Raw genomic sequence first — 27,085 nt, 5'->3', positions numbered from 1 at the left:
AAGGTCAGGCAGGGAAAGCACCAAGATGAGTGTGAGGCTAGTGAGGTACATGCCTCTGGCTCGAAATTTAAGAAGGTGCCAGAGAAACTTAGTCAAATACATAGTATTTTAATGCACTGCTTAAGAAAGGAAAGTTAATGCAAAAGTTGTCAGCATTTTAAATGAAGACAGGATTCGTCTCCGCACTCGCACAGTGCTGCCCCTCTCATCTCGCCATGATCCTGGCCCCGGATCCAATAAAACTTTATTTGTAAAATAAGCTCACAGGTCAAAGTTTGCCATTTCGTTTTTAAAATATTTTCTTTAGCTATCATTCACCTGAGTGGTCGGCACCCCTAAAATTCCGTGCCTGAAGAAAGTGCCCCCTCCCAGCCCTCTCCGCCCGGCACCCTCCCTGTGACAGGTGGCACTCCGAGCGAAGGCCACCTCTCTCGAAGGTTCCATACCTAACACTCCCTGCGTTTCCGCCTGGGAGGGGATGTGCGACCTATCCAAAGTGAGCGCCAACACCGTGAGCGCCCTGGGCCGAAATCCACTTCTGTCGTCTTCTCCGCTCACAGTGAAAACAAACACTGTACGTGGAAAACGCCCCTTTCGGGATGCGAAGAGGAGCCCCGCGTTCCTTCCCGGGTGTCCACATCCGAGCCAGTGAGCCAGGGAGAAGCTGCACTCCGTCCAGAGCGGGAAGCGGCAGAAGGGACAGCCGCGGGAAGTCCCTGGGCCTCGGGAGGGGAAGGAACAGTCAGACAGTTAGACGTGGCCCCTGCTTGGGCTTCCCGGGCCCCGCCCACGGCGAGGGGGCCGACGCCCCGACGGGCCAGACGGAAGCCCTCCGGCCACACGCGTCTCTGCTTTTCAGGTCGACGCCTTGCCAGAAGTGGTGGCCGCTGTGAACGGGAGCGTCGAAGTGTACGTGGACGGGGGGATCCGAACCGGCACCGACGTGCTGAAGGCGCTGGCCCTCGGGGCCCAGTGCGTCTTCCTGGGCAGGCCCATCCTGTGGGGGCTCGCCTGCAAGGTGAGGCCGGCGACTCGAAAACCAGCCGAGGGGTGCCCGTGCTTAGTGTTCATTCGCCGTCACGCTTTTCTGTGGTTCGACCCCCAACCCTGGCCGTTCTCGAGATGCCACGGAGTCTGGAGGGACAGTCGGTTCTGCCCGGCCCGCATCTCCGTGCTGCGCCTGCAGCAGGTCGAAAATTCTAACAAGCTCTCGCCCCGTCTTGTCCCCCTAGCGTACCTTGATCCCTGGCGTAGCTCCCCTGTCACGGATCACCCCACCCTCCCCGCCACATCTCTGAGCACCCCTAGAATCTACGCCCAGCGCACCCCGGACTGTTCTTTCATGCTCCTTTTTTGTCTCCCCGCCCCACTGCCTTGCGAGAAGGGCCAACGTGGTGTTGAGGAAGTTTTGAACATTTTGAAAGATGAATTCCACGCTTCCATGGAGCTGTCAGGTGAGTGTGTACGACTACGATTGTCCTGATTTGGAGCTGGACGCGGGAGGTCTGCGGGAGCGCCACCCCCCGCCCCCAACACCCAGTGTCCTGTTCCGCGGCCCCCGGGCTGACAGGAGAGAGGGCAGGGAAGACGCACCCCACACGGAGATGCGGCACAAACCCCACACGTGATGAATCCGCTGCAAAAGCAAATGCAATTTCAGATAATAAGAAAGAGGGTTCCGTTGTACTCCAGGCTGTTCAGAGCACATCGGGCGTGTTAGATGTGGTTCTGAGTGACGTTTTTAAGTGATACTCATGGACTGTGAGGAGTCGAGAAATTATATCAGAAGAAGTGCGAGGAACTGGGGAGGGTCATGCCACAGACAGCAAGACAGACGAGAATGTCTCGAAGCTACACGGGGGCGGATTTCAGTCAAAAATGGTGGTCAAGTGGCGTGCATAAGAACTTTTACGTTTTTAGCAAAGCTTGGAACAGTAGTGAGTTCTCAACGAGGGGTGGTAACTTCCCTCTTCGGGGGTGCGTGGTTCGGGGCGTGTAGTTTATATTTTTCTGACTCTAAATGACTCAGTTCTAAGTGCCCAGTGTCCCGGAGTTCGTCCCATGAAAGGCGGGAGTGCACACACGTGGACGGATAGCACGCTGGCCGCATCCACCCCCAGCGGAGCAGCGGGGAGAGAGCGGGAAGACCCACTGAGGGCTTCCGAGGGTTCCAGGAGGCTGGGGTGACTCGTCCTGCTCCCCCAAGCATTTTCTCCCGTCCTTGTAAAGTGACGTCTGAATTTCTTTTAACTGGAAGCCTGATGGGGGGAATTCACAGGGCCTATTTTATTCCAGCGGAAGTTAACACTTAACTACCCCTGAGATGGAAATGACGGCTGGAAAGCCTTTTTCTGAGAGTGGAGAGCGCCCTCTTCTAAAAGGGACAGGGCGAAAATAAAGAGCAGGATGGGGAGCACTTTCACGCCTGACTTTTCTTAACTCCTCTTCCTCCTAATTGTTCTACAATGAGAATATAGCACTTTAAACGTAGAGAAAAATTAGTGATCACAGGCAAACATGGGATAGAGAAGGGAGTTTGAAGAGAAAGAGAAATAGGACGCCTAGGCGGAAGAGCAGCCCTCGGCATCCTCTGTGTAAGAGTCGTTCCCCCAGGCTCTGCTGGGAAGACCCCAGCCTCATCTCTCGAGGGGAGGGGGTCTCAGGCGGGGGCCTGTGCTCTTGATGGACTCAGCAAAATACAGACTCTCAGGTGAAACCTTACACATCCTGTTTTAAATTCTTGCAGCCGCCTCATCCCGTGATTTTTCGTTGTCTGCTTGAGCCCACAGGTCTCCAGCCCACGCACACGTGCAGCAACTCTTTCTTCCTTCTCTTTTTACTTCTTATCCAGAAATCCTCTCTTCAGTCCCCGGATGTAATCTCAGCTACAGTCCTAATTTTGAATGGTAGTTCAGATCATCCGCCACAGAAGGAGGTTTAATTTTTCAGAACTTCCCCGTAGAAGGCAGTGGCTATAGGAGACACCCCACCTCGTCTGCTCTCCCTGAGTCATTTTCCTCCCTGACAGACACATCATACACATCCTTGAGCCTGGTCAGGACTGAGGGAAAGTTCAAGGGTATCCACCGCACACATGAATTGATAAAAAAAAAAAAAAAAAAAAAGATAAAATGGTGTTTTTACATTTTTGTCATTCCATTGGACATGGCTGTTGAACAGAGGACCTGGGCACAGGCTCACACAATAAGTCTCCGTGCCATCAGGATGACATTATTCATTCTGGATTCGTTGCGTTTTATCAGGGTAAAGACCGGGGCCGCGTCGGGGGCTTGCTCCCATTCGAGCATCCGTGCCCACGATGGGCCGAGCACCTGGTCCTTCAGAGAAGCGAGCTTTTTAACCACGTTGTTCTTTTCAGGGCGCCGATCGGTTGCCGAGATCAGTCAGGACCTGGTCCGGGTCTCCAGGTTGTAAAGACGTAGGACTGCCGAGGCTGCCCACAGGAGGGAGGCCGAGCATGGCGTGGCACGGGACGCCGCCCTGCAGCCCTGACCAGCGCACCCCCTCCGCTTCAGGCCCCGAAGCCCTCATCTGCCTTAAAGGTGCCTTGCTTTTCCCAGCCTCACTGCTTTTCGCATGCTGTTCTCTTGCCCGAAATCCTCCTCCAAAAGGAAAGATCTTGAAAGGGCGCTTAGTAATGACAGAAATAGCTAGTGGATAAAACTTTTCGCATATCCTATATATGTCTTTGAAATAACTATGGGGATGACGGGAGAGCCATATGCATACAATATTCCCCAACAAAAGTCGTAATCCTCTCTGTAGACGACGGAAACAACGCAGTTGAAAATACAGGCTCCGGAGCCGTACGGACATGGGCTTAGCAGTCAGGACTGCTACCTGACATGCTGGGTGGCTTGGGAAAGTTTTTCAAATAGCCCACTAGGTTGGGAGAACAATCGAGATGACGTACACATGGTTCAGGGTGCGATGCTTAGCACCGGGAAAAAGTTTACGAGAGAGTAGCTTTCATTATTGTTGGGCGAATTCTTATGTATCTTTCAAGACCTGGCTCAAATATCACCTTTTCTTATCCCAGTTGCTTGCTGGGTGCTTTCTATTGCACCGTGCACACGTCACTATTACAAGCCTCGTTATAATGTGTTTGCTTGTTTTATTTATTTATTTGGCCGTCTATTTATTTGTGTATTTATGTTGTGTGTGTATGTGTGTGTGTGTGTGTGTGTGTATGTATGTATTTACATGTCTCTCTCCACAAATAGACTCTATATGGTTCCAAGCAAGAAACTGTGTACTTGGTACTGGACCTGGCATAAAGCAGTATCTCCCTAAACATTTGTGGGATGGATGGATGGATGGATGGATGGATGGACGGACGGACGGACAGACAGACTGAAGATAAATGGAAGAAAGGAGAGATGGACTGAAGAAAAATGAATAGAGGCCCTCTCCCCAGTCCAGTAGTCAGCTAGAATAGACTTCTAGAGCAGGGGCGCCCAGCTTAATAAGATCTGACACGTGAAGACATCAAAAAAGGGATAAAAATGGAAAGTCCTACATAGATCGCCTCGAACCCCACTTCCCATGTCCTCTCTTGCTCCTTGTCACCTTCCGTTCTCTACACGACAGCAAGAGAGTTGTTCATTTGCTTGTTTTTAAGCGCAAGCGGAGTCTCTTCAAAGCCTTCCTCAGGCTCCGCCTGCCGTTCAGCGCTAACGCGGAGGCAGCTCCCCAGGGCACCGCATGCTCTGGTCCTTGCCAACCCTCCGGACTCATCGCTCCCTCGCTCTCCCCTTCGCTCACCACGCTGCAGCACTTTGCCTCCTTTCTGTTCCTTAAACGAGCCAGACTCTCTCCCTTGCTTCTGGACTTCCACACGGACAGTTCCCTCTACATAAAATTCCCTTCCCGATCCTCTTCCCTTGCTTGGCTCTGTCTTGACAGTTAAATCTCAGCTGAAATGTCACCTTCTCAATGAGGCGAGATTTCCCTGACTGTTCTGTCTAGAATAGGGTCTGCTTTACTCATCACGTCACCTGCTTCCCTTCCGAGCACTCACTCAGTCTGCAGTTACCTTGTCCTTTGTTCATCTTCACCAGCTCGGGGAGCTTAGTCATTCCTGCTCTCTACATTCCTAGGGTCTAGGGCCACACCCCACACCATAGAAAGCTTCGAGCAAATATTTGCTAAATGTGTTAATCCCAAAAGGCAAAGCTGGATCAAACTGCATTGTCACATCTGAAGATTTATAGCACTTCCAGGGGAAAACAGTGAGTTAAGACAGAACCAAGCTGAACAGGTCACTACCTAAGCCAACAGATGTGAAAAGTCTCCTGGCATTCCCGGCCGGACACTTTTCTGCATGAACCCATATCATAGTGCAGTTCCACAGTTGCCCGGCTTATCCTGTATACCAAGGGCCAGGTCAAGGAACATTAGATAGCATGGAAGACACATGCAGACATCTCCCTGGCATGACTCTTAATGCCATAGACAGTTTCCTGACCCAAATTTATGGGGGCATATGCCACCTACGTATTTAGAAAGAGAAAGTATGGCAGTATTAGCCCTGTCGCCTATACTGGGGTGTACCCAGAACCCAGACTTCAGGAGAAACAAACACCCAGACTCCCGAATCATCAGTCCCTTTGATGCTCCTTAGAATAAAAGATCTGAAAAGGGCACGTCCATAATGATTGAAACAGCTAGTGGATTCTGTGATTTGTACAACTTCTATACTTCTATGAAATTAACTATGGAAATTTACACTCTGGAGAAAAGAACTTTTATTCACCAACAAAAATCATGCTCCCTATCAAACAGGGCAGGACAGACCAAGCAGATGACAGAAGGAAGGTAAAGCCAGTGGACACTTTATAGAATCGTGGTCTTTGAAAAGAGGCTAAGTTAGGTGTCGTTAATGGGTTGCTAAAAGAAAAAGGGCAGTTGACCACGATGATTGTATTTGACCCAAACTTTTTATTTAGTGAAAAATTCAGACTGGCTCTGCACTGGGTCAGATGATGGTCAGCTTGAGGATAAGGAGGGATCTTAATTTGGCAGCAAAGGTGAAGTGCTTGTGTTGAAAGTTTAGGGACATACAAAGGGTGTGCCATATCTAGGGGCAGTTGTCTGGCTGGTACAGTCACAGCTGCATTGGGGGATAGGAAGTCTAAATGACCTAAATGAGGGTCTCGAAGATGACCCTCAACGCATCAATTGTAGTGGCAGCACGTACCTTGGAAAAGATGGAAATTTCACACATATCAAAGAGGGATGCGGGGCAGGGGTGTTTTGCTTCTGATGTAGCTGACTCATGCGTCTCTGCAAGGGATCTTGGGAAACTATTTTTGTTCACAAAGCCAAGGCCGGAGACATGAAAGATCAGAGCAGTGAATGAAAGCCTGAAATATTTGTGTTCATGACCTAGACTGCTACGGGCCCATTAAATAATGTCTGTTCTACGTAGTGCCCTGACTCTAGGGAAAGCAGAAAAATAGAGTTTTTAGATAAGAGGTCGAGGGACTCTGGAAGCAAAATAAAAATAGACTGTCTTTACCAGCCCTTCACCAACAAGCGAGAAAGGCGAGATCTTCATTTCAGCTCTATTGGATAGTTTTGCTGGATAGACGCAGACTTCCTTAATAAAGTACTAAAGAGCTCGACCAATTGAAAAGATTGAAGTCCAAGAAATATTGTTACTCAGAGGTCCCAACAACACGGACTCTGCTAGTGGGCAGGCTCTTGAGGAAACTGCGCAACCCAGTCACTTCAGGTGGCCGGTGACCGCACGTAGAATTTGCTCCTCTCTGGCCTGCTGCTCAGCCCTCGTACCCTGTCACCCACTGGGACTCAGCGTCACATTCCGCGGGGCGGCATGCACTCCTTAGAACTTCACTCTTTGGCATTTCACGTCTGGATCACGGAACTATGCCTCAGACACCACCTGTCGAAGTCTCTTGCAATTCGTCCATGAATTTGGTCTCGTTATTCTCTTCACATCTGAAATAACGTGAGACTATCTCAGTACCAAATTGTCCTACATGGTGCAAAAGAATAAGGAAGCAGCCATGAAAATGAGGTTCGAAACCAGAGAAATCATGGGTGAAATAACATTCGCCCTTCTAACTGCCCCATTGCAACCTCATAAATCACATTTTTTTTTTATGTTCTGATTTTCTTGCTGGCTGGCAAACATGACATAAAATTCCCCAAGCTTCTGCACAATAACTGTAATTATAGAGACTTCTAAGTAGGCATGAAGGCCAAGTTGGCTTTTTAACCCTGACATCACCAGCTGAAGTCATTCCAGATTTGTTTGGGGTTAAGAGTGATCATCATTATGGCATGTGGCATTACGGCAATCCGACATGCAGATAATGGTGTGAGCTTACTTTACAAGAGAATCTAGTCTAAAAATTCATTCCCGGCACACATATACCTGAATGATAACTGTACTCCTTCTTGATCCTGGACACATGTGCATTATTTTTTAAGTTGTTCTTCCCTCTGGACTCAGACAGCAAGTTCCAAGGTCTCAAGGAAAATGAGCAAGGATATTTATTATAACTATAATGCCAAAAGGATGGTTCTCATTGCTTTAGCCGTGTAGACAGAGGCATGTTCACACTCATCTTAAGAGATGCATGTTAACCTCAGGTGGGACTCCTTGGCCCCTAAAAATGTCCTGCATTAAAATGCATGGGTAAAGAAGGCAGAGAAATCTTCTCCACTGGAAAGTTTTCGACAGTGGGTATCTAAAAGATTAGTGTTGTTTTCTGAGTAAGAGAATCAGCTTCGAAGTCACTCCCACAAGTCCAGGCACCACTGTACTCAGAATGTTTGGCAAGGCTGAAACCTCTGTGTCTTCCACTATCAGATAATGACACCAGTCTTTCTGGATCGTCATTGTGAAAACAACATCACATGGGGGACTTCTGCGTCCCGACCCAGGACGCGGGGAGCTTGGAGGCCTCCACTGCGTCCTCACGGCCAGTGAAGAGCTAAACAAACCGAGAAATCAGCAGCTCTTCTTGATCGCTCAGAAAAGCGAGGTCACAGAGCCAACCCCCGTCCACTGGTGGGGGTGCGGCACGCTACACCCACCTTGGAAAACAGTTCGGCAGCTTCTTACAAAACCAAGCATGTTTTTGCACCGTAAGATCCAGCAATTCTACTCCTAGTATTTACCCAAATCAGTAGACAGTAGATGCCCATACAAAAACCCAAACATGAATGTCGACAGGTGCTTTATTCACAATGGTCAACATTTAGGAGCGACCGAGATGTCCGTGTGTGTGTGTGTGTGTGTGTGTGAAAAATACGCACTTCCTGCTCAATTTTGCGACGATCTGAAAACTAATCTAAAAACAATGTTTTTCATTAAATGAGATAATGCACGTAGGTTCCTCATATAAGGAGCTGGAAAGTCACCTCTTCATCCCAACAACGGCGGGGGGGAAGCTGGCAGACTGAAAAATCAGCCATTTGGTGACAGAAAGAAATTTAACTATGGGAGATGAACACGCAAGTGTAAATATATATATGCCTTACTGTTAAAGTGTGCAGCTGAAACTTACTGGATTTGTTAACCAATGTCACCATAAAAAAATTAATTCATTAAAAAAAAAAAAAAGAAAGAAAGAAAAATCAGCACCTCTCCTTGGATCCCTAAGAGAGGGGAGGACACAAGGCAAATCTCCGCTCCCCCTGGCTTGGCGAGACAGGCGGGCAAAGGGCCTTCTCGTGCCATCGTTTCTGCGGTGACCGGCGTCTTCCGGTTCCTCTTACGTGTTAGTGCATGAGGTTCTCAAAAGCACTCAGACACGGCAGTCCTCAATTGTTTACATGCCCTTTCATTCATTTATTCATTCGGCGAGCATCCTCTCACGTGTCGGATATTGCGCTCATTGTTATGGGGATATCAAGATGTATAACACATAAACGCTTCATTCGGTTAAACGTTCAATGGCTTCTGAATACCCACTGTGTGTCACACACTGCGCTAGGTGCTAAGGATTCAACAATAAAGGGAGTGGTCCTTTTTTAAAACGATATAACGACCACAACAACCACCTCTTGACCCCCGCTGGCTTTAATATGTTTTCGCGGAGAGCTTATGACACAACTTCTTGAACAGGTTTTTTCTGTAGTCAACTCTCATCACTTCCTTTCATCTGTAGTAGCTCGGCGCACTCCAGTTGAATTTTCCGCCCAACTCTCCGCAAGAATGGGCTCTTCCGGAGTTACTTTCGAACTCGATGTGGCCAAAACCAGCAGTCGGCTCTCTCCTTCATTGCATCTGATGCCTCATCTACATCCAACTGACCATACTTTCCTGCCTGGTGCCCTTGGCTGGCACCTCGTCCTCTCAATGTTCTGTCCAACCTCTAAACGTTCTTACATTTGTCCCAGGATTCGGTCCTGAGGCTTTTCCTTTCATCCGTGAATACTCTCTCGCTGCAGTATCTCATCTGACACGGTGGCTTTGAATGTTATCTCGCGTCCTTCCATTTATTTCCCAAATGTACCTCTCTAGGGCTGCGGCACGTGGAGCACGATGGTCCTAAAATGGCCCGATTGTTTAACAAGGTAGCAGAGAAGAGAGATTCCCCTCTTCAGAGCATGAGGGGCTGTGCCCTGTGGAGCCCGTGGCTCTCTCCCCGCGGAGAGGGAACTTTTCCATGAGCCGCACAGACTCGAGTTTCCCACGTGATGTCTGCAAACCACCGACGCTCCGATGCAGGCTGCCGGGCACCAACGGCGCGTGTGCTGCCTTGTGGATAGAGCTGCCTTCTCGCCCTCGAATGATACAGAAGCAGAATCGAGGAAGCGACTGTCCCAACCCTGGAGTGCAGACCTAACGGCGGGCCTAGCGGTCTCCTGACCCCCTGTGCATCGGCGCAGGATGGAAGGGCAGGCAAGACAAGCCTCCTGTCCCTGTGCCGACCTGTGGCTTTCCTGCGTCTTCCTAACCCCGCACGTTATTTAACCCACATGGTGTTACCCCAAAGAGTTCTTCCCAAACTCTGATGACAACTGGCGGTGACCCAGATGGTGACCTAGGTGGAACTCCCCTTACGTAACATGCCTGACTCTCCCTGAGTATTGAGACAGTCCAGATGTCCCAGCGCCATCTGTTTAAAAGACTGTCCTGAATTTACTTGGCATCTTTGCCAAAATCAAATGACCATGTGAATGTAGGCTATTACCTCACTGCATGCAAAATTTCCCTCAAAATGGATCACAGACCTAAAGGCAAGAGCTAAAACGAAACACTTCTTGGAAGTAAACATGGGTGCAAATCTTCGTGACCTTGGGCTAGACAAAAACATGAGCAGTCAAAGAAAAAAGAATTGTTTTTAATGAAACTTCCTCAGAATTCAAAGTATCTGTGCTTCTAAAAATGTTAAGAAAATGAAATGATAAGCCACGGACTGGGGAAAAACTATTTCAAATCATATGTGTATCGAAGAACTTGTATCTAGAATATAAAATATTCCTACAACTCAACAATAAGAAGATAAATAACCCAGTGTTAAAAATGGGCATGTAAATTAGATTTCGGGAAAGCCCTTCGGAACTTAAAAAAGATGAAGAACAGGTGGTACTGTGGTCCTCAGATGCTTCCCCTTGGTCATTCTCACTTTCCTAGAGTTTATGCTCATTGGTTCCACTTTAGAGACTGATTCTTCTTGCTCCATTGGCTCTTTGGCTGAAAGCAATTGCAGAAAGACACGAGCTGACACCTGCCAGCCTCTGACACTCCCGGCAGCTGGGAGCTGTGCTCGCTCCTCTTACAGCGGGCGACGGTGTGCGATGCACCTCGGTGGCCTCAGGTGGGGCCCCACGCATCTCAGCTGGTGCGAATGGCCTCAGAGAGCACGCTGCTTACAACAGCGACGGCCGAGGCATTTCCTGAGCAGGTATGTCCAAGCCACCGGGAGGCAGGTGCCCCGCGGAAGACTCTAGAAGAAGAACTCTGGAGCATGCATCTGGGACTAAAAGTCAGAAAGTCGTTGCTTCGGCAGCAGAGATGGCGGTGGCGACTGACTGCGGGAGCATTCTGGGCGGAGGGAGCGTTTTCTGTCCTGTCCGCGGTGGTGGTTCCGTGGATGTATGTAATTGTCAAGGGGAGGAAAAGGGTGTCCCGAGGCGCTTCACGGTGGTGGCATTTGGGCACTGCTGGCGCGCGAGCCGCAGAAGCGCCCACCGCGTCTCCCGTTCAGGACCCCGCTGAGACCGGTTTGCGACCAAAACACGGGGCGAGGGCAGATGCCTGTAACGGGAGCCACTGTGGCCGTGACCAGACTCGTGACAGAGAACCAGGGGGTCACCACGCGAGTGCTGCTCCCTGGTGCTGCTCTTCCTCTAGCTCTCTGCGGGAGTTGGGGAGCGGCGAGGCGGGGGGTGGGGGGGTGGGGAGGGGCGTCTGGAGCAGAATCGACATGCAGAATGTATTGGGTGGGAAAGAAAGTCACCTCCCACAGAACTTAGTGATTGGAGCTGCCGCCATTGCAAACGCGTCACCTTTGCAAGACAGCCGCACTTCAGACCCCACTCGGAAAGGGGACAGTGGACTGCAGTGCGTTCCCACGGCCCGCCCCCACCCCCGGCCCAGATGTCTTCACTCTGTGCTGGGAGACCGCTCCCGGCCTAAAGTCACAGACCGGGCGCCTACGGCCTGCTGTTCTGTCATGGCAGGACCAAGTGCCCCTATCAACACTGTGGCCTCGAGGTTTGTTTGCTCTACCTTTGACCCGGAGGAATGAGAGGTTCTTGGGAGGGAGGAGGGACAGGGACCTAGGAGAACGTTTAGCAATGAGCCCGGGATGAAATCCAAGGTGAGGAGGCGGAGCCGAAAGGAGCAGCCTATAAAGCTCCAGGCCTGCCTTCCTCAGAGTGACAAGGCCACCAGTCTTACAGGTCAGTTGTCAAGTCATTCTCTTTCAGGGACTCCTGGGTGGGGAGGAGGTTGGGGGATTTTTGCAAAAATGGAGCAAGGGGAACAAAATAGCTTTTCGTGAGGCTTGGGGCCAGGCCATCTTCAGGGTCACTCTCTCACCCACCCCGTGCCCCACTGCTTCCTGGCTCCTGAGAGTGCTTTGGTCTCCAGGTTTGGCCATGGCTGGGTGGAGCTGCCTGGTGACCGGAGCGGGAGGCTTCCTGGGTCAGAGGATCGTCCACCTCTTGGTGGAGGAGAAGGAGCTGCAGGAGATCAGGGCGCTGGACAAAGTCTTCAAACCAGAAGTGAGGGAAGAATTTTCCAGTAAGTGACCTCGAGTCCCGGGTATGTGGCTCCGTCCTGAACCCAGGGTAGGTGCGGGAAGGGGGTTCTGGTCTAGCAAATTAAGGAAAGTCATAGCCAAATGAGGGCTTAACCCTATGTCCAAAGTCATCAGAAAGGAAATGGCAGATGGTGGAGTGGAAGAAGACCGGGCCGCATGTCTAGAGCCTGGACCCCACCCACGGCCCAGAGCTAGGGAGGGTGGCCGGCCAGCCCCCTCCACCTACAAGCCCTGTCTTGTCCACAAAAATCACGCTTCAGTTCTCTCCCTGGTCAAAAGCTCTTGAATGTTCTGAAGACTTTTGACGCGGCAGTTACGTGCAGTGGCCACGAAGGGCCGGCGAGCGCCACGAGGTGGGGGACCCCCCCAGGTGTCCCTGCCCCTCTCGCTCACACGGGCCTTGTCGTGGCTTCACGTCTCCAGTGCAGGTAAAGCTGATGCGTGTGTGTGTGTGTGACAGAGAGAGACAGACAGACAGACAGAATGCGGACAGGGGGCAGGCCGGGGACGGGGAGAGGCTGCCTGCACGCCTTTTTTTTTATTTTTAGTTTTTTAACTACTTGTCACCGTCCCTCATCACCACAAGGGAGATGGCTGCAGACTTTGTTCTCGCCGCTCGGTGCTTTTCCCCAGATCACTGCCCCTGGTGCAGAAGCAAAAGCTGCATTTACGGTGCATTTTCCAACCCGTTTCACCCCCATATCCTCAAAATAACCCTATGAGGAAAAGTAGGAAAGGGGGAAACCCCACTTGAGCAATGAAGAAATCAAGGTCGTCACAAAGATAATCCTTTGCCGCGGGCCCTCTGGTCGGTGGGTGCCAGAGTTCAGCCGAGGGCCCCGTCCTAGAGACCCCAATTACGGGGCTCGAGGGCCGACTCCTGGCAAAGTGGGTTCCCCCCTCAGGCATCCCCAAGCCAATTCCCTGGCCCTCTCCCGGGGCCCTGCAGGCTGGGCGTGGGCATGCAGGGCTGGGAGGCCCAGGGGACCCCGCCCACGGGACTGTGCCCCGCCTCCCCCCTCTGCTTCTGCAGCTGCTCGGATAAACCCACCTCACAAATAATTAACGCCAACAGCCTGTAATCCTTACAGTTCCACAACATTTGCAGTCCGATCGCTGATTAGGGAAAGGGCGATGTCCAACCTACAGAAGCAGCCCCCCCGCCCCCCGACGTGACAAGTAGGTGGTGTCAGGGGCTGGCAAGGGCCCCTCCGACCATGACGACCCAGGGGCCTCGCGTAGCTCGCCCTGTGCCAGGCACTGTGCCTGCTGTCAATCATCCACGGCTTTTAGCTACCCCGTGGGACAGGCAGCGGTACCCCCCACCCCGCCCCGGCTCCCCGCTTTACCGCCACAGAGCAGCTGCCTCAGGCCGCTCGAGCCACAGGAGCAAATGGCCGCAGGCTGGGCAGCTTGAACCGGCCCAGGGGGCGCGGAGGCGGGGGGCGGGGAGCGAGCAGCTGGGGCCTCGTTTCATAAACCACATAAATGCCCGACCCGCGTCGCCGGGTCCGCGTTCCCAGCCACAAGTCGGCCTGGCAGCTCGCCCTGAGGCCCCGAGACCTCCCCGCCACCCAGCCACCCAGCGCCCCCTCCGGTTTCCGGGGGCAGGAGTTCTCCCCCCATCTCGGCCGTGGATCCCCGCCCCTCCCCCTCCCGGCGACGTAGCAGCCCCTCTGCGCCAGGCCCAGGCAGCTGAAGTCAGCAGCAAAGGACAAGGCAGACAAGGGAAGGGAGAGGGAAGAGGCCGGGGCACCCTCAGAAGAGTCTGCGCTCTGGCCGGCTCCCAGCCGCTTCTTCCTGGCCTCTCCCTCCCCCCGGGGGCCTTCTGGGACTTGCCGGACAGTGGGGTAGGGGCTGGGGACACAGCGAACTTGACAGATGCTTCAGGAGAGCAGATGACGGCCCCAAGTTGTAACCCAGGAAGGAAATGCTCCAGCCCCGAATTTTTCCTCCAAATCTCTCTCTCACTGTTCTCTGGCCCACGCTGTCTATATCCATTCAATGGGCTCCTCCTTGCTCTTCCCCAGAAAAGGGCCAGTCCCACGGGGTCAAGTGAACAAAGCTCGGAGGCAGGGGCCAGGCGGAGTCATCACTGCAAGTGTGACCGAGACCTGCCCCTTGACCTCTCTGCACGCGGGAAATCAGAACACCTGTCCCGTGAGACACCTGCGCAAGGAAACCCCCCGAAGACCGTGCGAGTCGACCGCACGGAAGACGCGGAGGGCGCGCGCCCAGACTGCGCGCCGCGCGGCGTGGCTGCGCTGACTGCCAGTGTGCCCTTCTGGATCCCTGCGCTTTTTCATGCAGCTTCCCGCCGCCCCCGCCCCCCGCCGCCCCCCAATCTGGCCACCATCAGTCTGTCCTCTGCGTCTGTGAGCCTCTTTCCGTTTCGTTGGTTTGTTTTAGCTTCTACATATAAGCGAAATCGTATGGTATTTGTCTTTCTCTGTCCGGCTTATCTCACCGGGCATAGTACCCTCCAGGCCCCTCCACGTTGTCGCGAGGGGGAAGATCCCCGTAGGTCTTGCTCCCCTTCTTAATCCCGTCATCTGTCGACCATCGCCCGGGTCGCTTCCCTGTCTCGGCTACTGTAAGTAACAATTCGGCGAACACGGGGGTGCATATGTCTTTTCGAATTAGTGTTTTGGATCTCTTCAGAGAAATACCCAGACGTGGGACTGCTGGGTCGCGAGGTCATTCTGTTTTTAATTTTCTGAGGAACCGCCATACTGTGTTTCTGTAGTGGCTGCACCAGTTTGCAATCCCACCAATGACATCTCCTGTGGATGGTGTCCGCTGAGAATGTGGGCCCATCCTAAGTCCCCTGTCACTGGCTGCACTGTCCCCCTGGGCACCCACGACTTTGACTCTTCCTCTTCCTCTCAGCCCACCTCCAGTGAGGACCAGAACCTGCCGGACGGGGTCGGAGAGTCTCACCTTGCTCCCTTGCTCCCTTCCCTGCTCCCGCTGCTGGGCCCCTGGTCTCAGTCCTTCTCATCCACACCGTGGCGTGGACATCCTGGGGCCTCCCCCGGCCGCCCTGCTTCCTCTCGTGCCCTCCACGCCGGTCCCTTTACACGCCGTGGCCAGGGGCGGCTTCCCGCGCCTCAGCTCTGCCCGCATTTCTCCACTTATTCCAAATCCATACGTGACTCCTCACTCCCTACGGAACTGAATTCAAGTTCTCTCCCCGTACGTCCACGCTCCACGAGCGCCCTGCTCTTGGCGGACGCTACAGACCTTCTCACGAGTCTCTTTCAGCATCTCGTGCTCCAAGCACACACGAGTCCCACCTGCTCAAGTTCTTCTATTGGAATGAGATGGGGTGAGAACAGGCATTTGCTCCTTCCCAGAACACTGGGGACGTTCTGACTTCCGCGTCCCCTTCCCCACCCTCCCCCCAATCTGCCCGTCCTCGGAGACCCGGGTAAAATGGCACCTCTGTCAGGAAACGCCGAGATCCGGAAAGCCTTCCAATGACCTAACGGTGTCCACACAGAGCTCCAGAACAAGATCAGGCTGACCTTGCTGGAAGGGGACATTCTCGATAAGGAATGCCTGAGGAGAGCCTGCCAGGGAGTGTCTGCCGTCATTCACACCGCTTGTGTCATCGGCCTCGGTAGTTGCATTCGGCGAGAGACCATCATGATGGTCAACCTGAAAGGTACAGCACCTCGGTCAAGAGAGGGGGTGGGGTGGGCAAGTGGGGCTGAGGGAACGGGAGAAGGGGTGAGGGAGAAGCCTCGTGAGCTCTGTGCTTTTGCTTAGCACGACCAGCTGAGTCAAGGCTGTTTGCCCCACGTTTTTAGGTGAGAACCTGAGGTTGAGAAAGGCCGAGGACCCATGGTCGGAGAGGGAGAGCTAGAATTTAAAGCCATACCTATGAGACTGCAAAGGCCACAATAAGCTCTTCCTACTCCTCTTTCTCTAGCCAAATGTGGACTAAACCCCAGCCTCAAACTCTTGCTCCCAGCCACCTCCTGCTTCCCCTGGGCTCAAACCAGACCTGACAGGTGCCTCCTTAGTCATCATTTCAGCCCTTCTATGTGGCTCTAAGGTGATGGTCACACAGCAGGGCCACGAATGAAGAGCTCTGTGACATGAGGTGGCCCCCCCATCAGTCACAGGTGACGGACCATGGCTCTAGGCTGGCTCCCTTCAGGCAGGGCTTCCACACAGAACCTCCAAGGGGAATGAGAACTTCTAGAACCTTCCCACAAAAGGAATCTTCTCCAAAGAACTAGCTAGCAAAGCTGGTTCGTGGTGTTCTCTCACTACAGAATTACCCAGTGCTTGCCTTCCCATGGTATTTTCTTAACGGTAACAGTTTCCCATTGTCCGTAATACCATTTCTTCAGCTCACTACCAGGTCCGCTCTTAAAGACTAGTTCTTAGCCAGGTGCCCACACTACCCCCTCCATAGATCCTCAAACCTTAAATGCTTGGTGACTCTTTCTGAATCATGGCTTTCCAATCTACTTAAAATCGGGACGCATTTGTTAAAGGGTTAAGCGCAAATCCCTTATTCGTTTGCCCTGTTACAGCACCCCTCTGATCCCTGGAGATCAGCCTCTCTGGGACCCCAGCACCCCAGCACCCCAGCCCCTCAGCCTGTCTGTCTTCCGTGCCCCGCCCTCCAAAGTTAGTCTACTCAGAGACTCCTTTGCCAAGGCATCTTATTGCCTTGGGTCTCCAGCTGGTAATAGCACAATGTCAAAAAAGATCCCTTCTAGTAGTTTCTACTGGGTCACGCCCTAGCCACCCCCACACTGCAAGGAGGGTGCTAAGAGTTACCAGTTTTCAATTTTCAGTCCCTCTCTTAATTCCTATTGTCCACGGCTCCTGGCGACAGCTCTGGAATCCCTGACAGGTGTTAGACTGAAATCAGTATCACCCTCAGGTTTAGAAAGTATTTTATGACGGTCATCATTTCCTCCTCTGCAAATAAATTAGTTCCAAATATTCTCCACCTCTAGATTTAAAGTTTTTTTTTTTTAATGAGGCTGTGGCTCCCCAAAATCAAATTGCACAAAGACATTACAAGGGTTTTTTAAATACAAAAAAAAAATGACACTTTGCCCAGGAAATCCTTCTTTCTCATAGGGAGGTTGCCCTGGATAATAAAATACCTCAGGGCATTGAGTTCTACCCAGCTAAAAGGATCACCCAAGGTCCGCCCATTATAAGTATTACCGCCAGAGGGCGCGCCCTTCCCGTTCCCCACCAGGCTCAGCTCCCACAGCCAGCGCACGTTCCGCAAGGCTAAGTGGAAGCGGCTTTATCACACCCCCACTTTTCATACCTGGGTAAACAGAGTCACAGCCAGAATTAGGAGCGGCCTGTGTAGGGAGCACACAATCCGGGACAGAATCTGGATCTCTAGCTTCTCCCCACCACCCACTAACCATTCACCCAGTGACTCTCGGAGAAGGAAAGAAAGGTTCTTTCATTTTATTGGTCCGAGAGAGAGAGAGAGAGAGAGAGAGAGAGAGAGAGAGAGAGAGAGAGAAGAACAATAGAAACAACTCAACACGTATTTAAGAGCGCACATCACCTGTATACAACTCCAGGCGAGTGTGTGTTTGAGATGGGGGGCCTTTCAGCTCTCTTTTGCATAAGAACCAGGGCTGTCGCATTCTGAGTATGGCCTCCTAATTTTTAAATTTAAAACAGCTTGTCTTTAAGGAGGTGGTAGGGCGACCTTCCCCAGCAGAATGCGAGGTGGCGACCCTACGCTCTCTGCCATGAGCAGGCGGACACACGCTGGGGCCACGCAATCTGAAAGTCTAGGAATTCGCGCTCTCCAGAGCCCGGATGTTGGTCTCTTTTTCATTTGTGCATTTTCCCGGGGCGGTGGCGTGGTCCGCTCTGAGCCAGACGCAGAGAAGGATTCAGCCCCGGTCTGCAGGACCCCGCTCCCTTGGGGCGGTGGTGGGGGGGTGGGGGGGGGGCGGGGGGGGATGGGCATTGGCGGGGCGGGGTGGGGGCGCGCATGCGCTGTCGGCGTGGCTGGCGCTTTGGGTCTTTCTCTGACACTGACGGCGTGCTCCCTGTGGGCAGGCACGGAGATGCTGCTGGACGCCTGCGCCCGGGCCAGCGTGCCCATCTTCATTTACACCAGCACCATAAAGGTGGCTGGGCCCAACTCCTACAGGGAGGCTATGCATAACGTTAGCGAAGAAGAACATCACGAAACAGCGTGGTCTACTCCATACTCATTAAGCAAAAAGCTGGCCGAAAAGGCCACCCTGCAAGCTGACGGGTGGATTCTTCAGAATGGTGGCACCTTGCACACTTGTGCCTTGCGGCCCACGTATATCTATGGGGAAGGAAGCATATTCCTTTATCAATTTATCAGCGAGGCCCTGGAGAACAACGGCATCCTGATAAGTAACAGCAAGTTCTCCTTTGTCAACCCGGTCTACGTTGGCAATGTGGCCTGGGCCCACATCCTAGCCTTGAGGGGCCTGCGGGACCCCAAGAAAGCCCCAAACATCCGAGGCCAGTTCTACTATATTGCAGACGACACACCTCACCAAAGCTATGATGACCTCAATTACGCTTTGAGCAAAGAATTGGGCTTCCGCCTCGACTCCAGGGCGGGCATCCCCCTCTTCCTGCGGTACTGGCACGCCTTCCTGCTGGAGCTGCTGAGCTTCCTGCTCTGGCCCGTGTACAGGTACCAGCCCGCCGTCACCCGCTGCCTGCTGACAACGTTAAACAGCGTGTACACCTTCTCCTACAAGAAAGCTCAGCGAGACCTGGGCTATGAGCCCCTCTTCAGCTGGGAGACAGCCAAGCAGAAAACCATGGAGTGGATCAGCTCCCTGGTGCAACAGCACAAGGAGAAGCTGAAAACGAAGACCCACTGAACCCGGGGCGACAAGGGTGCGGCCGTGGGGTGTGGTCGGGGGATGTCCGTCAAGCCCCCGCCCCTTCCGGCTTCACACAGAAAGCGACAGGGGCGGCAGCCCAGGTGCCAGCACATCCCTTCTATGAGATGGTCATCTTACACTCTTCCTCCTCCCCGGCACCGGCCCAACCGGAAGCTTCCTGCCCTGCCCGCCCCCAGGTGACAGACAAGGCGATTTACTGCAGCGCCGCTGGACCCCAAGTCTCAGGCGCTGATTCTGAGCTAGTCAGGCCTCTTTAACGTAGATGTCGGCCTATTAGTTCCATTTCTTTTGTTAATTGTGAAGTAATTTCTTTTTAATTCCTGTTCCTTCACACAACTCGATGACGAGAATAAATGTTTCAATCTGGAGGAAGTTGTGGTTGTGCGAATACATACCTTTCTCCAAGTATCGCCAATCTCCTATTAGAAAAGTCATGGAGCTGGGGTGGGCCGAAGGTTCTGGAAGTGGGAACTAAGGTCGACTTAGCACCCACTATGTTTCAGGCATGAAACATTTGACCGACATATTTCACCTCCTTTCATCCTCACCAGACACCTGTGAGGTAGGAACTCCCACTTCACCGTTAGGGACACCGGTCCACAGCCACACTAACTGCTAAGTCGCCAGGCCACTGGGACAGAGAGACCGGCGTGAGAGCTCCCACCTTTCCACGGAATTGTGCGCTCACACTGCCCAAAACTTACAGCGCGGTGGAGCGCGGGGGCGGCGGGTGGGCCAGCGGTTCGGCGGAGCCCCTGGGGAAGCCGGCCCCTTTGTGTTACTTACGTCTTGCCCAGGCCCGTGCGGGACACTCCCCAAACCCAGAAGAAGGGCACGGAGGCGTGTGTGCCCTCGTCAGTGGCCCAGACAGCGGAGGGAGAAGCGGGCGCGCAGTTGGCCACCCGCCATGCTCGTCTCCTCGGAGGCCTCTAGGACACACCTGGGTACACGAGTGTCGGCCACTCCAGCAACCAGTACACCCGTGTGGCATGCCAACATGTCAGGTCACACGACGAAGCCACACAATGAGTCCCCGGGGAGTCGAGGGACGGGTGTGACTTCCTTCAAAGACTGAGGTCCCCCTCGGCCCTCAGTGCTCCCCCACACCTCCAGACTTAACATCCTCACCTCATCACTGAACCCCCCATCCCTCTCGGTTCCCCTAAGGAAAGGAGGCCGATCAAGACCCATCTGGGGACTTAAATGACAGCACAGTCATTGGCCAAATGAAGGCCCAACAGTCAAAAGAAACAGCTCCAACGAGGACCCCGTGACCTGAAACGGAGGCGGCGGCTGTGGGGTCGGAGGGTGGGGGTGGGGGCGGGAGGAGGGGGGAACGCTGACTCCCTCCCGGCCAGAGTGTTTATGACCACGGACACAAGTCGCCCTCGCCATCACGGCGGCCTCTTTCCGTGGAATTCACGACTTAAGATTCAGTTGAATCATTGCCACAAAGGGGATGGTCTCAGCATTCACTCTTAAGGCATCGGGGTGGAGTGGCCCCAGGTGCTGGGGTCCGGGGAGGATGAAACACCCCCTTCCTGCGTCCCTCCACTGCGCAAAATGCAAGCGTCCGTGCCGAGCAGCACTTAGGTGTGCTTACCTTCGCACCTTCATGCCAATAGTGAAGGGAGGAGAGGTGGGTCTGGGGTCTGGGGCCTGGGGTAGAGGCTGCTCTCAGGTGTGTTTAGCCTCGTGAAACTCCCACACCTATAAACCCACCAGGGCGCTTCTCGCAGAAAAGGAAAGGGGCACTATCGCCAAAGGATAAGGGGTGGGGGTGTCAGCCAAGAGGGGAGGGGATCTGACCAGCTGGCGGTCTCAGCTGAACAAGCGCAAAGGCCTCGGAAAGTTTCGTCGGAAGCCAGCCATCCTTCCTTCAGCTGGGTGGCGCCCTGAGGGTGCGCGGGCGTCGGTGCTCGAGCCCAGGGTGCAGCGCGCGGGAAGCACCGCACGGGGGCAGCAGAGGCTCGGAGGGGCCGAGCAGCCGCCCCGGCCCGGCCCGGCCTTCCCTGCCCCCTCCCCCACCTGGTGCCTGCGCGCAGTGCGCAGTGAGTCGACGGAAAGCACAGGTGAGTGCTCGGCCACCAGCTTCAGTGCTGTGCACAATGAGCCCTGAGAACAGAGCTGAGCTGGAATTATTGGGAAAAGCCTCACAGAGCAGCTGGGACCTCAGCGAGGCGTTGAGGGATGGATGGGACTTGGGTAGGAGAGCGAGCCGGTCCAGGCAGAAGGAGAGGGTGAATTGTGCAGCTGAGAAGGGAAGCGGGTGAAGGGACGTGAGGAGGCCGGCCTGCCAGGTGAGGTCGGTTTCCCAGGGGAGATGAGGTGCTTCAGATGCCCCACTCAGCTATGGACTTGATGAGGCAGGTCTCGGAGGGCGGGGGTCGAGCCGGCAGGTTGGGTGGATGGCCTGGCCAGGACCAGCAGGAGGTGAGAGGTGGACAAGAAGGCCAGCCAGACCAGCGGTCCTAGAAATAGGGGGTTGAGGGAGAGGGGCCTGTCCCCCCCCCACACACACACACTGCACAATTACTTTATTGACAAACAGACCAACAATAACAAAAACCAACCTCACAGATTTCTCCTCTCATAAGCCCAAATACCCAAGAAAGAGCAGAAGTGGGGTGAGGGGCAGGGCAGCTCTGGGATTGGGACTGGCCTCCCCCTCCCACCCCCGGGGCGCCCCACCCTGACTGCTCCAGGCCGCCTGGCCCACCCTGAAATGGATGAGCTATGTGAGCTCATATCACCCTTCATGTGAGTGGCATGCATTTTCTGCAGAAACTTCAGTGTGCTTCATTACTAGGCTCTGGCCCAGATCCTGCTGGGGGTGTTATGTAATATATGGTGTGTGTGTGTGTGTGTGTGTGTGTGTGTGTGTGTGTGTGTATCACCTTATTCAAATGCAAAAGAAAACTGAATTCCAAAACATCTAGCCCCAAGCTTTTGGATTAAAGACTAGGGGCTCCTAGCGGGAGAATTATATTCCAGGTATTGTTCTAAACACTTCGCATGATGATCCTCGTAACAGGAGGAGGAAGTACTCTTATTATCCTCGTTTGACATGTGAAGAAATGGAGGCACGGAGAGGTAAACGACTAGTTCCTGGGGTTTTTTTCAGCAAGTTAGTGGTTCCGTTCCAGCAATAATAAAGGTTTTTGACTTTAGAGGGTTTACAGGAAGATGGCGAGCTCACATGCCTGCCGGGGCTGGACGCCCAACATGTAGGTGGAGCAGCCTGCAGCCGAGTGGCCTTCAGGAGCGGTGGGGGGTGTGGTGTGAGCACATACTCTCCCCAGGGCAGTGGAGGGGCGGGGGAGGGGGAGGAAGCTACAGAACGCCTGCAAAGTCACACAGGAATGTACCCCAAATTACCTACCAGATCTTGACTCTTTAAAGAAAGCAAAAACTTTCCAATCTCTACATGAAATCTCTTTGTTTCTAAATATCGGCAACTCGTTCAAGATTCTAAAAACAGTGTGAAGACCAGCTCTGGGAATAGGGTGTGTGGGCTAGTGCTCAAACCGTATGCGTAATATCGTATTTCTTAAAACGTGGGTGGCGAGGTGTTGGAGGCAATCTGTCCATTCTCGCTGCTAGGTCCTGAGTATGCGTTATATTCTGTACTGTTCTGTATGTTTGATGTAGGTTATAATTTTTATATAAATTAATTTTGATGAACAAAGGGAGTACAAACTGGATATACACATACCTGCAGGCTGGACCGCGGCCTGAGACTTCCAGTGTCTCATCTGTGTTCCTGGTCTAGTGGAGGGCGATAAAATATGAGACATCGTCAGTATTGTATAGTCAAATGGAGCCCTTACGTCTGGGCTAGATATTGAATGAGGGGTAAAATATGCCAGGCAGAGGCGACGGAGTCTGCAGAGACACGGGTGGGAAAGGGGACTCATTTTCAGGCGACCCTGAGTGTGGACGGACCCGAGAGCGCAGGGGGGAATGGAAGACACACCTGGGAAGGCATGATGGGAAGAGACCAGCATCGCCCTGGGTCACCTCTGCTCCCTCCCTCGTTCCCCCTGGAGCAGTAATGCCGGTTCCCTTCTGAAGGCCCTTTGACATTTAACTACCTCACCTGTGATCTGCCTGACCTGCTCTGGAAAATGAGACTGACTGTTTCAGGGGAAAAGCCCGGGGTCCCCAGCTCTTCCCTACAAGGAGTTTGCATAGTCGGGCTATGGGACTTGGAGACCATTCAAAACGCAATGACAGCCTTAGAAGATTCTCGTTCGGCTGTCCCTGGAAGGTCACCTCGGCAGCAGCGTGTAGGATGGATGGAACGGGACTAAGAGGCTTCAAGAATCTAGGCAGGAAGCAAAGGCCTGATTTATGAGACGTTAACAAAATGGGGTGCGGCTGAGGCCAGCCCGAGGCAGCATGCACGCTGCTTCCGGAAATGACTGAGTGTGGGCCCAGCACCCCTGCGCGCCCACTTTCTCAAGCCAGAAACCCGGAGGTCGTGCCCCACCCTCCCTCCAGCCTGTCATTCGATCCTGTCCACGTCACCTCCGGAACACTCCCTGAATGTGAACGTGCCTCTCCGTGTCCCCGGTCCATGGCCTTGGTGCCGGCCCGCATCGTCTCCCGCCTTTCCCGCCCGCCTCGGAGAGTCGCCCACACGACCCTTTCTCAGCATTGCTGCCAGCACCGGCCGACTGAAACCATTCCGTGGCGCCTCGGGACCCGTGGAAGAATGCCGAGCGCCTTCGGACAGCAGATAAAGGCCTCTCAACATCCAGCCCCTGCCTGCCTTCCAGACCTCGTTCCCACCAATCCCTGTCCCGTCCCCAGGTTCTTCACCTGGACGCTCCAGCGACAGGCTTGGAGCGTCCAGCCTAGGAGGCGCTTCCGCAGAGCCCACGCCAGGGCAGGCGGTTCCTCCTTCGGGCTCGCCCAGCTCCAACCGCCTGCACATCCTGCTCAGTTTGTTCACCATCCATGGCTTCCCGTTTTATCGTCGTCGCCGGGCCTTGTAAATGCACAGGAGTGAGTTCTGTGCTCTGGCCGCCGTGTGCTGCTGTCATGTCCCTGAGGGCAGGAACTCACCATGCGATCTCTGTGTCCCCAGCCCCTAGTTCTGTGCCTGACACTAAGTGGGTACATGGGTGGGTGGGTGGATGGTGGACGGACGGACAGATGGACAGACGAAACGAACTGAACTGAATTGCTGAGATGGGTGGGTAGGGGGTCAGGGTGGCAAAAGGAACGACAAAGCCAGAAAGAATTCAAAGACAACTTCAAGGAATCATGGGACTGGAAGAAGCTGGATCATCGTTTTGAGAATCAAAAGAGGGGAAGCCACTCGGGGTGCGAGGAGGGAGAAACGGATTCGTTTGCAAGGCGTGAAGAGGGCGTGAGTGGGTGCACGGAACGTGAGAGGGAAAAGACTTCTTTTTCTTTTACCATTTTTCACATTTATTTTATTCTATTTTCAATTACATCTGACACGTAATATTATTTTATATTAGTTTCAGGTGCGGTCAGACATTCATCTAATTTACTGCAATAAGTCGGGTACCCACCCGACGCCATATAAAGTCGTCACGATATTATCGACTCTGTTCCCTACGCTGTATTTTTTACGTCCCCATGACCGTTTTTTTTTTCCTTTTTTAAGTTTATTCAGGTGACATTGGTTAATAAAACGGTATAGATGTCAAGTTTACAGTTTAGTAATACGTCGTCTGCATACGGCGTGGTGTTCACCGCCCAGGGTCAAACCTCCTTCTGTTCCCATGCACTTGACCCCCCCCGACCTTTCCCTACGTGCCCCTTCCCCTCTGATAACCACTACATTGTCGTCCGTGCCCGTGAGTCTGCAATAATGTAATTCTCAGAGAATTTTTATACTATGAAAATAAGGAATTTCTGCTTTTTAAAATAGAATTCTAAAGGAAACGTCCCACTCCCTTAAGTGCCTCCAGGGGTTGAGGACAGCTATACCCCTCTGGCTCCGCGTGGCCCCTGAAAGCACCTGGGGACCGCGGGGGAGGTTAGTGGGGAGGCCTCTTCCTGTCTCCCAGCCCCATCCCGCACGAGGACAATGAGCAGGGAATGGACTTGTGTTTTGAGGCATGAAAGAGGCTCATTATGATGGACCGAAGGGGGAAGGGAGGACTCACGGAAAGTGGATTGGCCACTCTGTCCCCAAGGGCAGGGAGCCCCAGGTCAGTCGCAAAGTCTAGAACAATCACCAGTCTGTTCTAGAAACCTGAAGCTCCCCGACTAATTAAGAGTTCAGTCTTGCCACCAGAAACGGAACCCACACCAGCCACGTCAGCCATTCTTCCAGAAGAGGTGCTGGCGGCGGGCGGCGGGCACGAGGTGGCTCTGTCGCCATGAAGGCGAGCCTCTGCAGCTGGCCTTGCGGACCGCGTCCTCCCCTCCTGTGCTGGTTTGCTGGTGGAAGGCCGAAGCCGGGAGCCGGATCTCCGAGCCCCTCCCAGCTCTCCCATGACCTGGGGCCGCATCCTCCGTAAAGGAGCATAATTCCCTTGAGCCAGGGACAGATCAGGAGCCCACTAGGGAGCAGTCCCCCTCCCACCTCTGAAATCCCAGGAGAGCTGCAGGACCCACCAGGGACTTGGACAAGTCCTCCTGTCATTCTCATGTGAAGCTGTGGCTGTATCCGAGGAGGCGTTAAGCCCTTTGACAATCGCAAGTCGTTAGCGTGTGCAGAGCCAGCAGAGACGGTGCCTCCGGAAGAGGGGACGGCGACCCAGGAAAATCAGCCTCACTCAAGGCCACGGCCAGTGAGCACCGAAGGTCAGCCCTGTGCTCCCCACAGCACAGTGCGTCCTCAAAGCCACGGCCGGCTCGTTCCTCCTTCCTTCCTGTGTCCCTGGGGAAGCGGAGGCCATGGCCTCCCATGCCCTCCCCCTCCTGCCCCGGGAGCCGAAGTCCGGGGGGACACAGTCCGCTTTGAGCATCTGCCTCCCCGCTCCTAGAAGCTATGGTACAGCACCCCGCCCTGTGACGGCCTCGTCCCCCGATGTTTGCATAGCCCCTAACCTTCCAGGACCCTTCGCGCATCATTTTGTTTGATCTTCTCCCAACACCTCGCACCCACACCTTCCCACTGGGCAGACGAGGCCAAGAGCAAGGCTGCGTGTCACGCCTAGCCTAGGCTGCAGCAATGTGGGACAGTGCCTGCCTCCGTCCAGCGGCCTCGGGCCGTGACGTCATGCCCGTGACCCTTCTATGCCCACCGACTCCAACCCACAGAGCAGCAGAGCTGCTTCCATGGGAGCCTTGAGATGGTCCCGTCGGCCAAGTTCTGGTTTGACTCAGACACTTCCTAATGGTGACCCCACGGAAGAAATGTCTAGACAGATCCCTTAGCGGCCTTGGCTTCATTAGCCTTTCCAAGGTCATGCACCTTTCCCCCGCCCACCACAGCCCCGGAAAGCGGACACCCTGACTTGCAGTGGTGGCAGCTCCGATGAACAGTCGCCCAAGCCCTCTTCCTCACCCTGCATCGCCCAGAGCCTTTGCTGAAGGTGCCACCTTGCCCAGGCATGACACCTGAAGCTCCCTCTGCTGCCCCCTGACCCCTGCCCACCCCCCCAGCGGCCAAATCCCGAGTCATACTTACGGTTTGGGAAATAATTCACAAGGCGGCTGGTGTACTGTGAGGCAGGGAACAACACCGGCCCTCCCCATCGCTGTGCCGGCACGTGGCACACGAGAGCTTGTCCCTCTCTGTCACACCTGTGCCCCCAGCGTGCAGAACTCGCCTGTGTGCACTCAGTGTGTTCATGCACCAAGTTCTCAGGGTCTCTGCTCTGAAGAGCCACAGCCTTGGAGCATGGATGGGGGGTGGCTGCCCCCAGCCTGCATGGGTCGGGGGAGATGGAGGAGGCGGGCAGCCTGGGGCGCCCATCCGGTGGGACA

General features: G+C 53.8%; 2 protein-coding genes across 3 annotated transcripts in view; both read left to right on the top strand.

Moving 5' to 3' along the window:
* HAO2 (hydroxyacid oxidase 2) overlaps positions 1-1,298 on the top strand; it is a 34,997-nt gene extending 33,699 nt beyond the window's left edge. The window contains exons 8-9 of the mRNA XM_036235189.1: positions 860-1,018; positions 1,233-1,298. Of these exons, the coding sequence (XP_036091082.1) occupies positions 860-1,018; positions 1,233-1,298 (225 nt within the window). The remainder of the gene's footprint in view (positions 1-859; positions 1,019-1,232) is intronic.
* HSD3B2 (hydroxy-delta-5-steroid dehydrogenase, 3 beta- and steroid delta-isomerase 2) lies at positions 903-19,560 on the top strand. Of its 2 annotated transcripts, XM_016160878.2 has the most exons (6): positions 903-1,018; positions 1,385-1,454; positions 3,380-3,563; positions 12,098-12,250; positions 15,772-15,936; positions 18,333-19,560. In XM_016160878.2, exons 2-6 carry the CDS (start codon positions 1,425-1,427, stop codon positions 19,142-19,144), a joined length of 1,344 nt encoding a protein of 447 aa, XP_016016364.2. In that variant the 5' UTR covers positions 903-1,018; positions 1,385-1,424; the 3' UTR covers positions 19,145-19,560. The 2 variants fall into 2 exon arrangements, with proteins under 2 accessions (XP_016016364.2, XP_016016365.2); XM_016160879.2 differs by lacking the exons at positions 903-1,018; positions 1,385-1,454; positions 3,380-3,563 and adding an exon at positions 11,479-11,907.
* The last annotated feature ends 7,525 nt before the right edge of the window (positions 19,561-27,085 follow it).

The sequence above is a fragment of the Rousettus aegyptiacus genome, unplaced genomic scaffold (assembly GCF_014176215.1).
Source record: "Rousettus aegyptiacus isolate mRouAeg1 unplaced genomic scaffold, mRouAeg1.p scaffold_m13_p_17, whole genome shotgun sequence".
Taxonomy (NCBI): domain Eukaryota; kingdom Metazoa; phylum Chordata; class Mammalia; order Chiroptera; family Pteropodidae; genus Rousettus; species Rousettus aegyptiacus.
The sequence above is the reverse complement of the archived record's forward strand: the minus strand, read 5'-3'. Positions and strand labels throughout refer to the sequence as shown.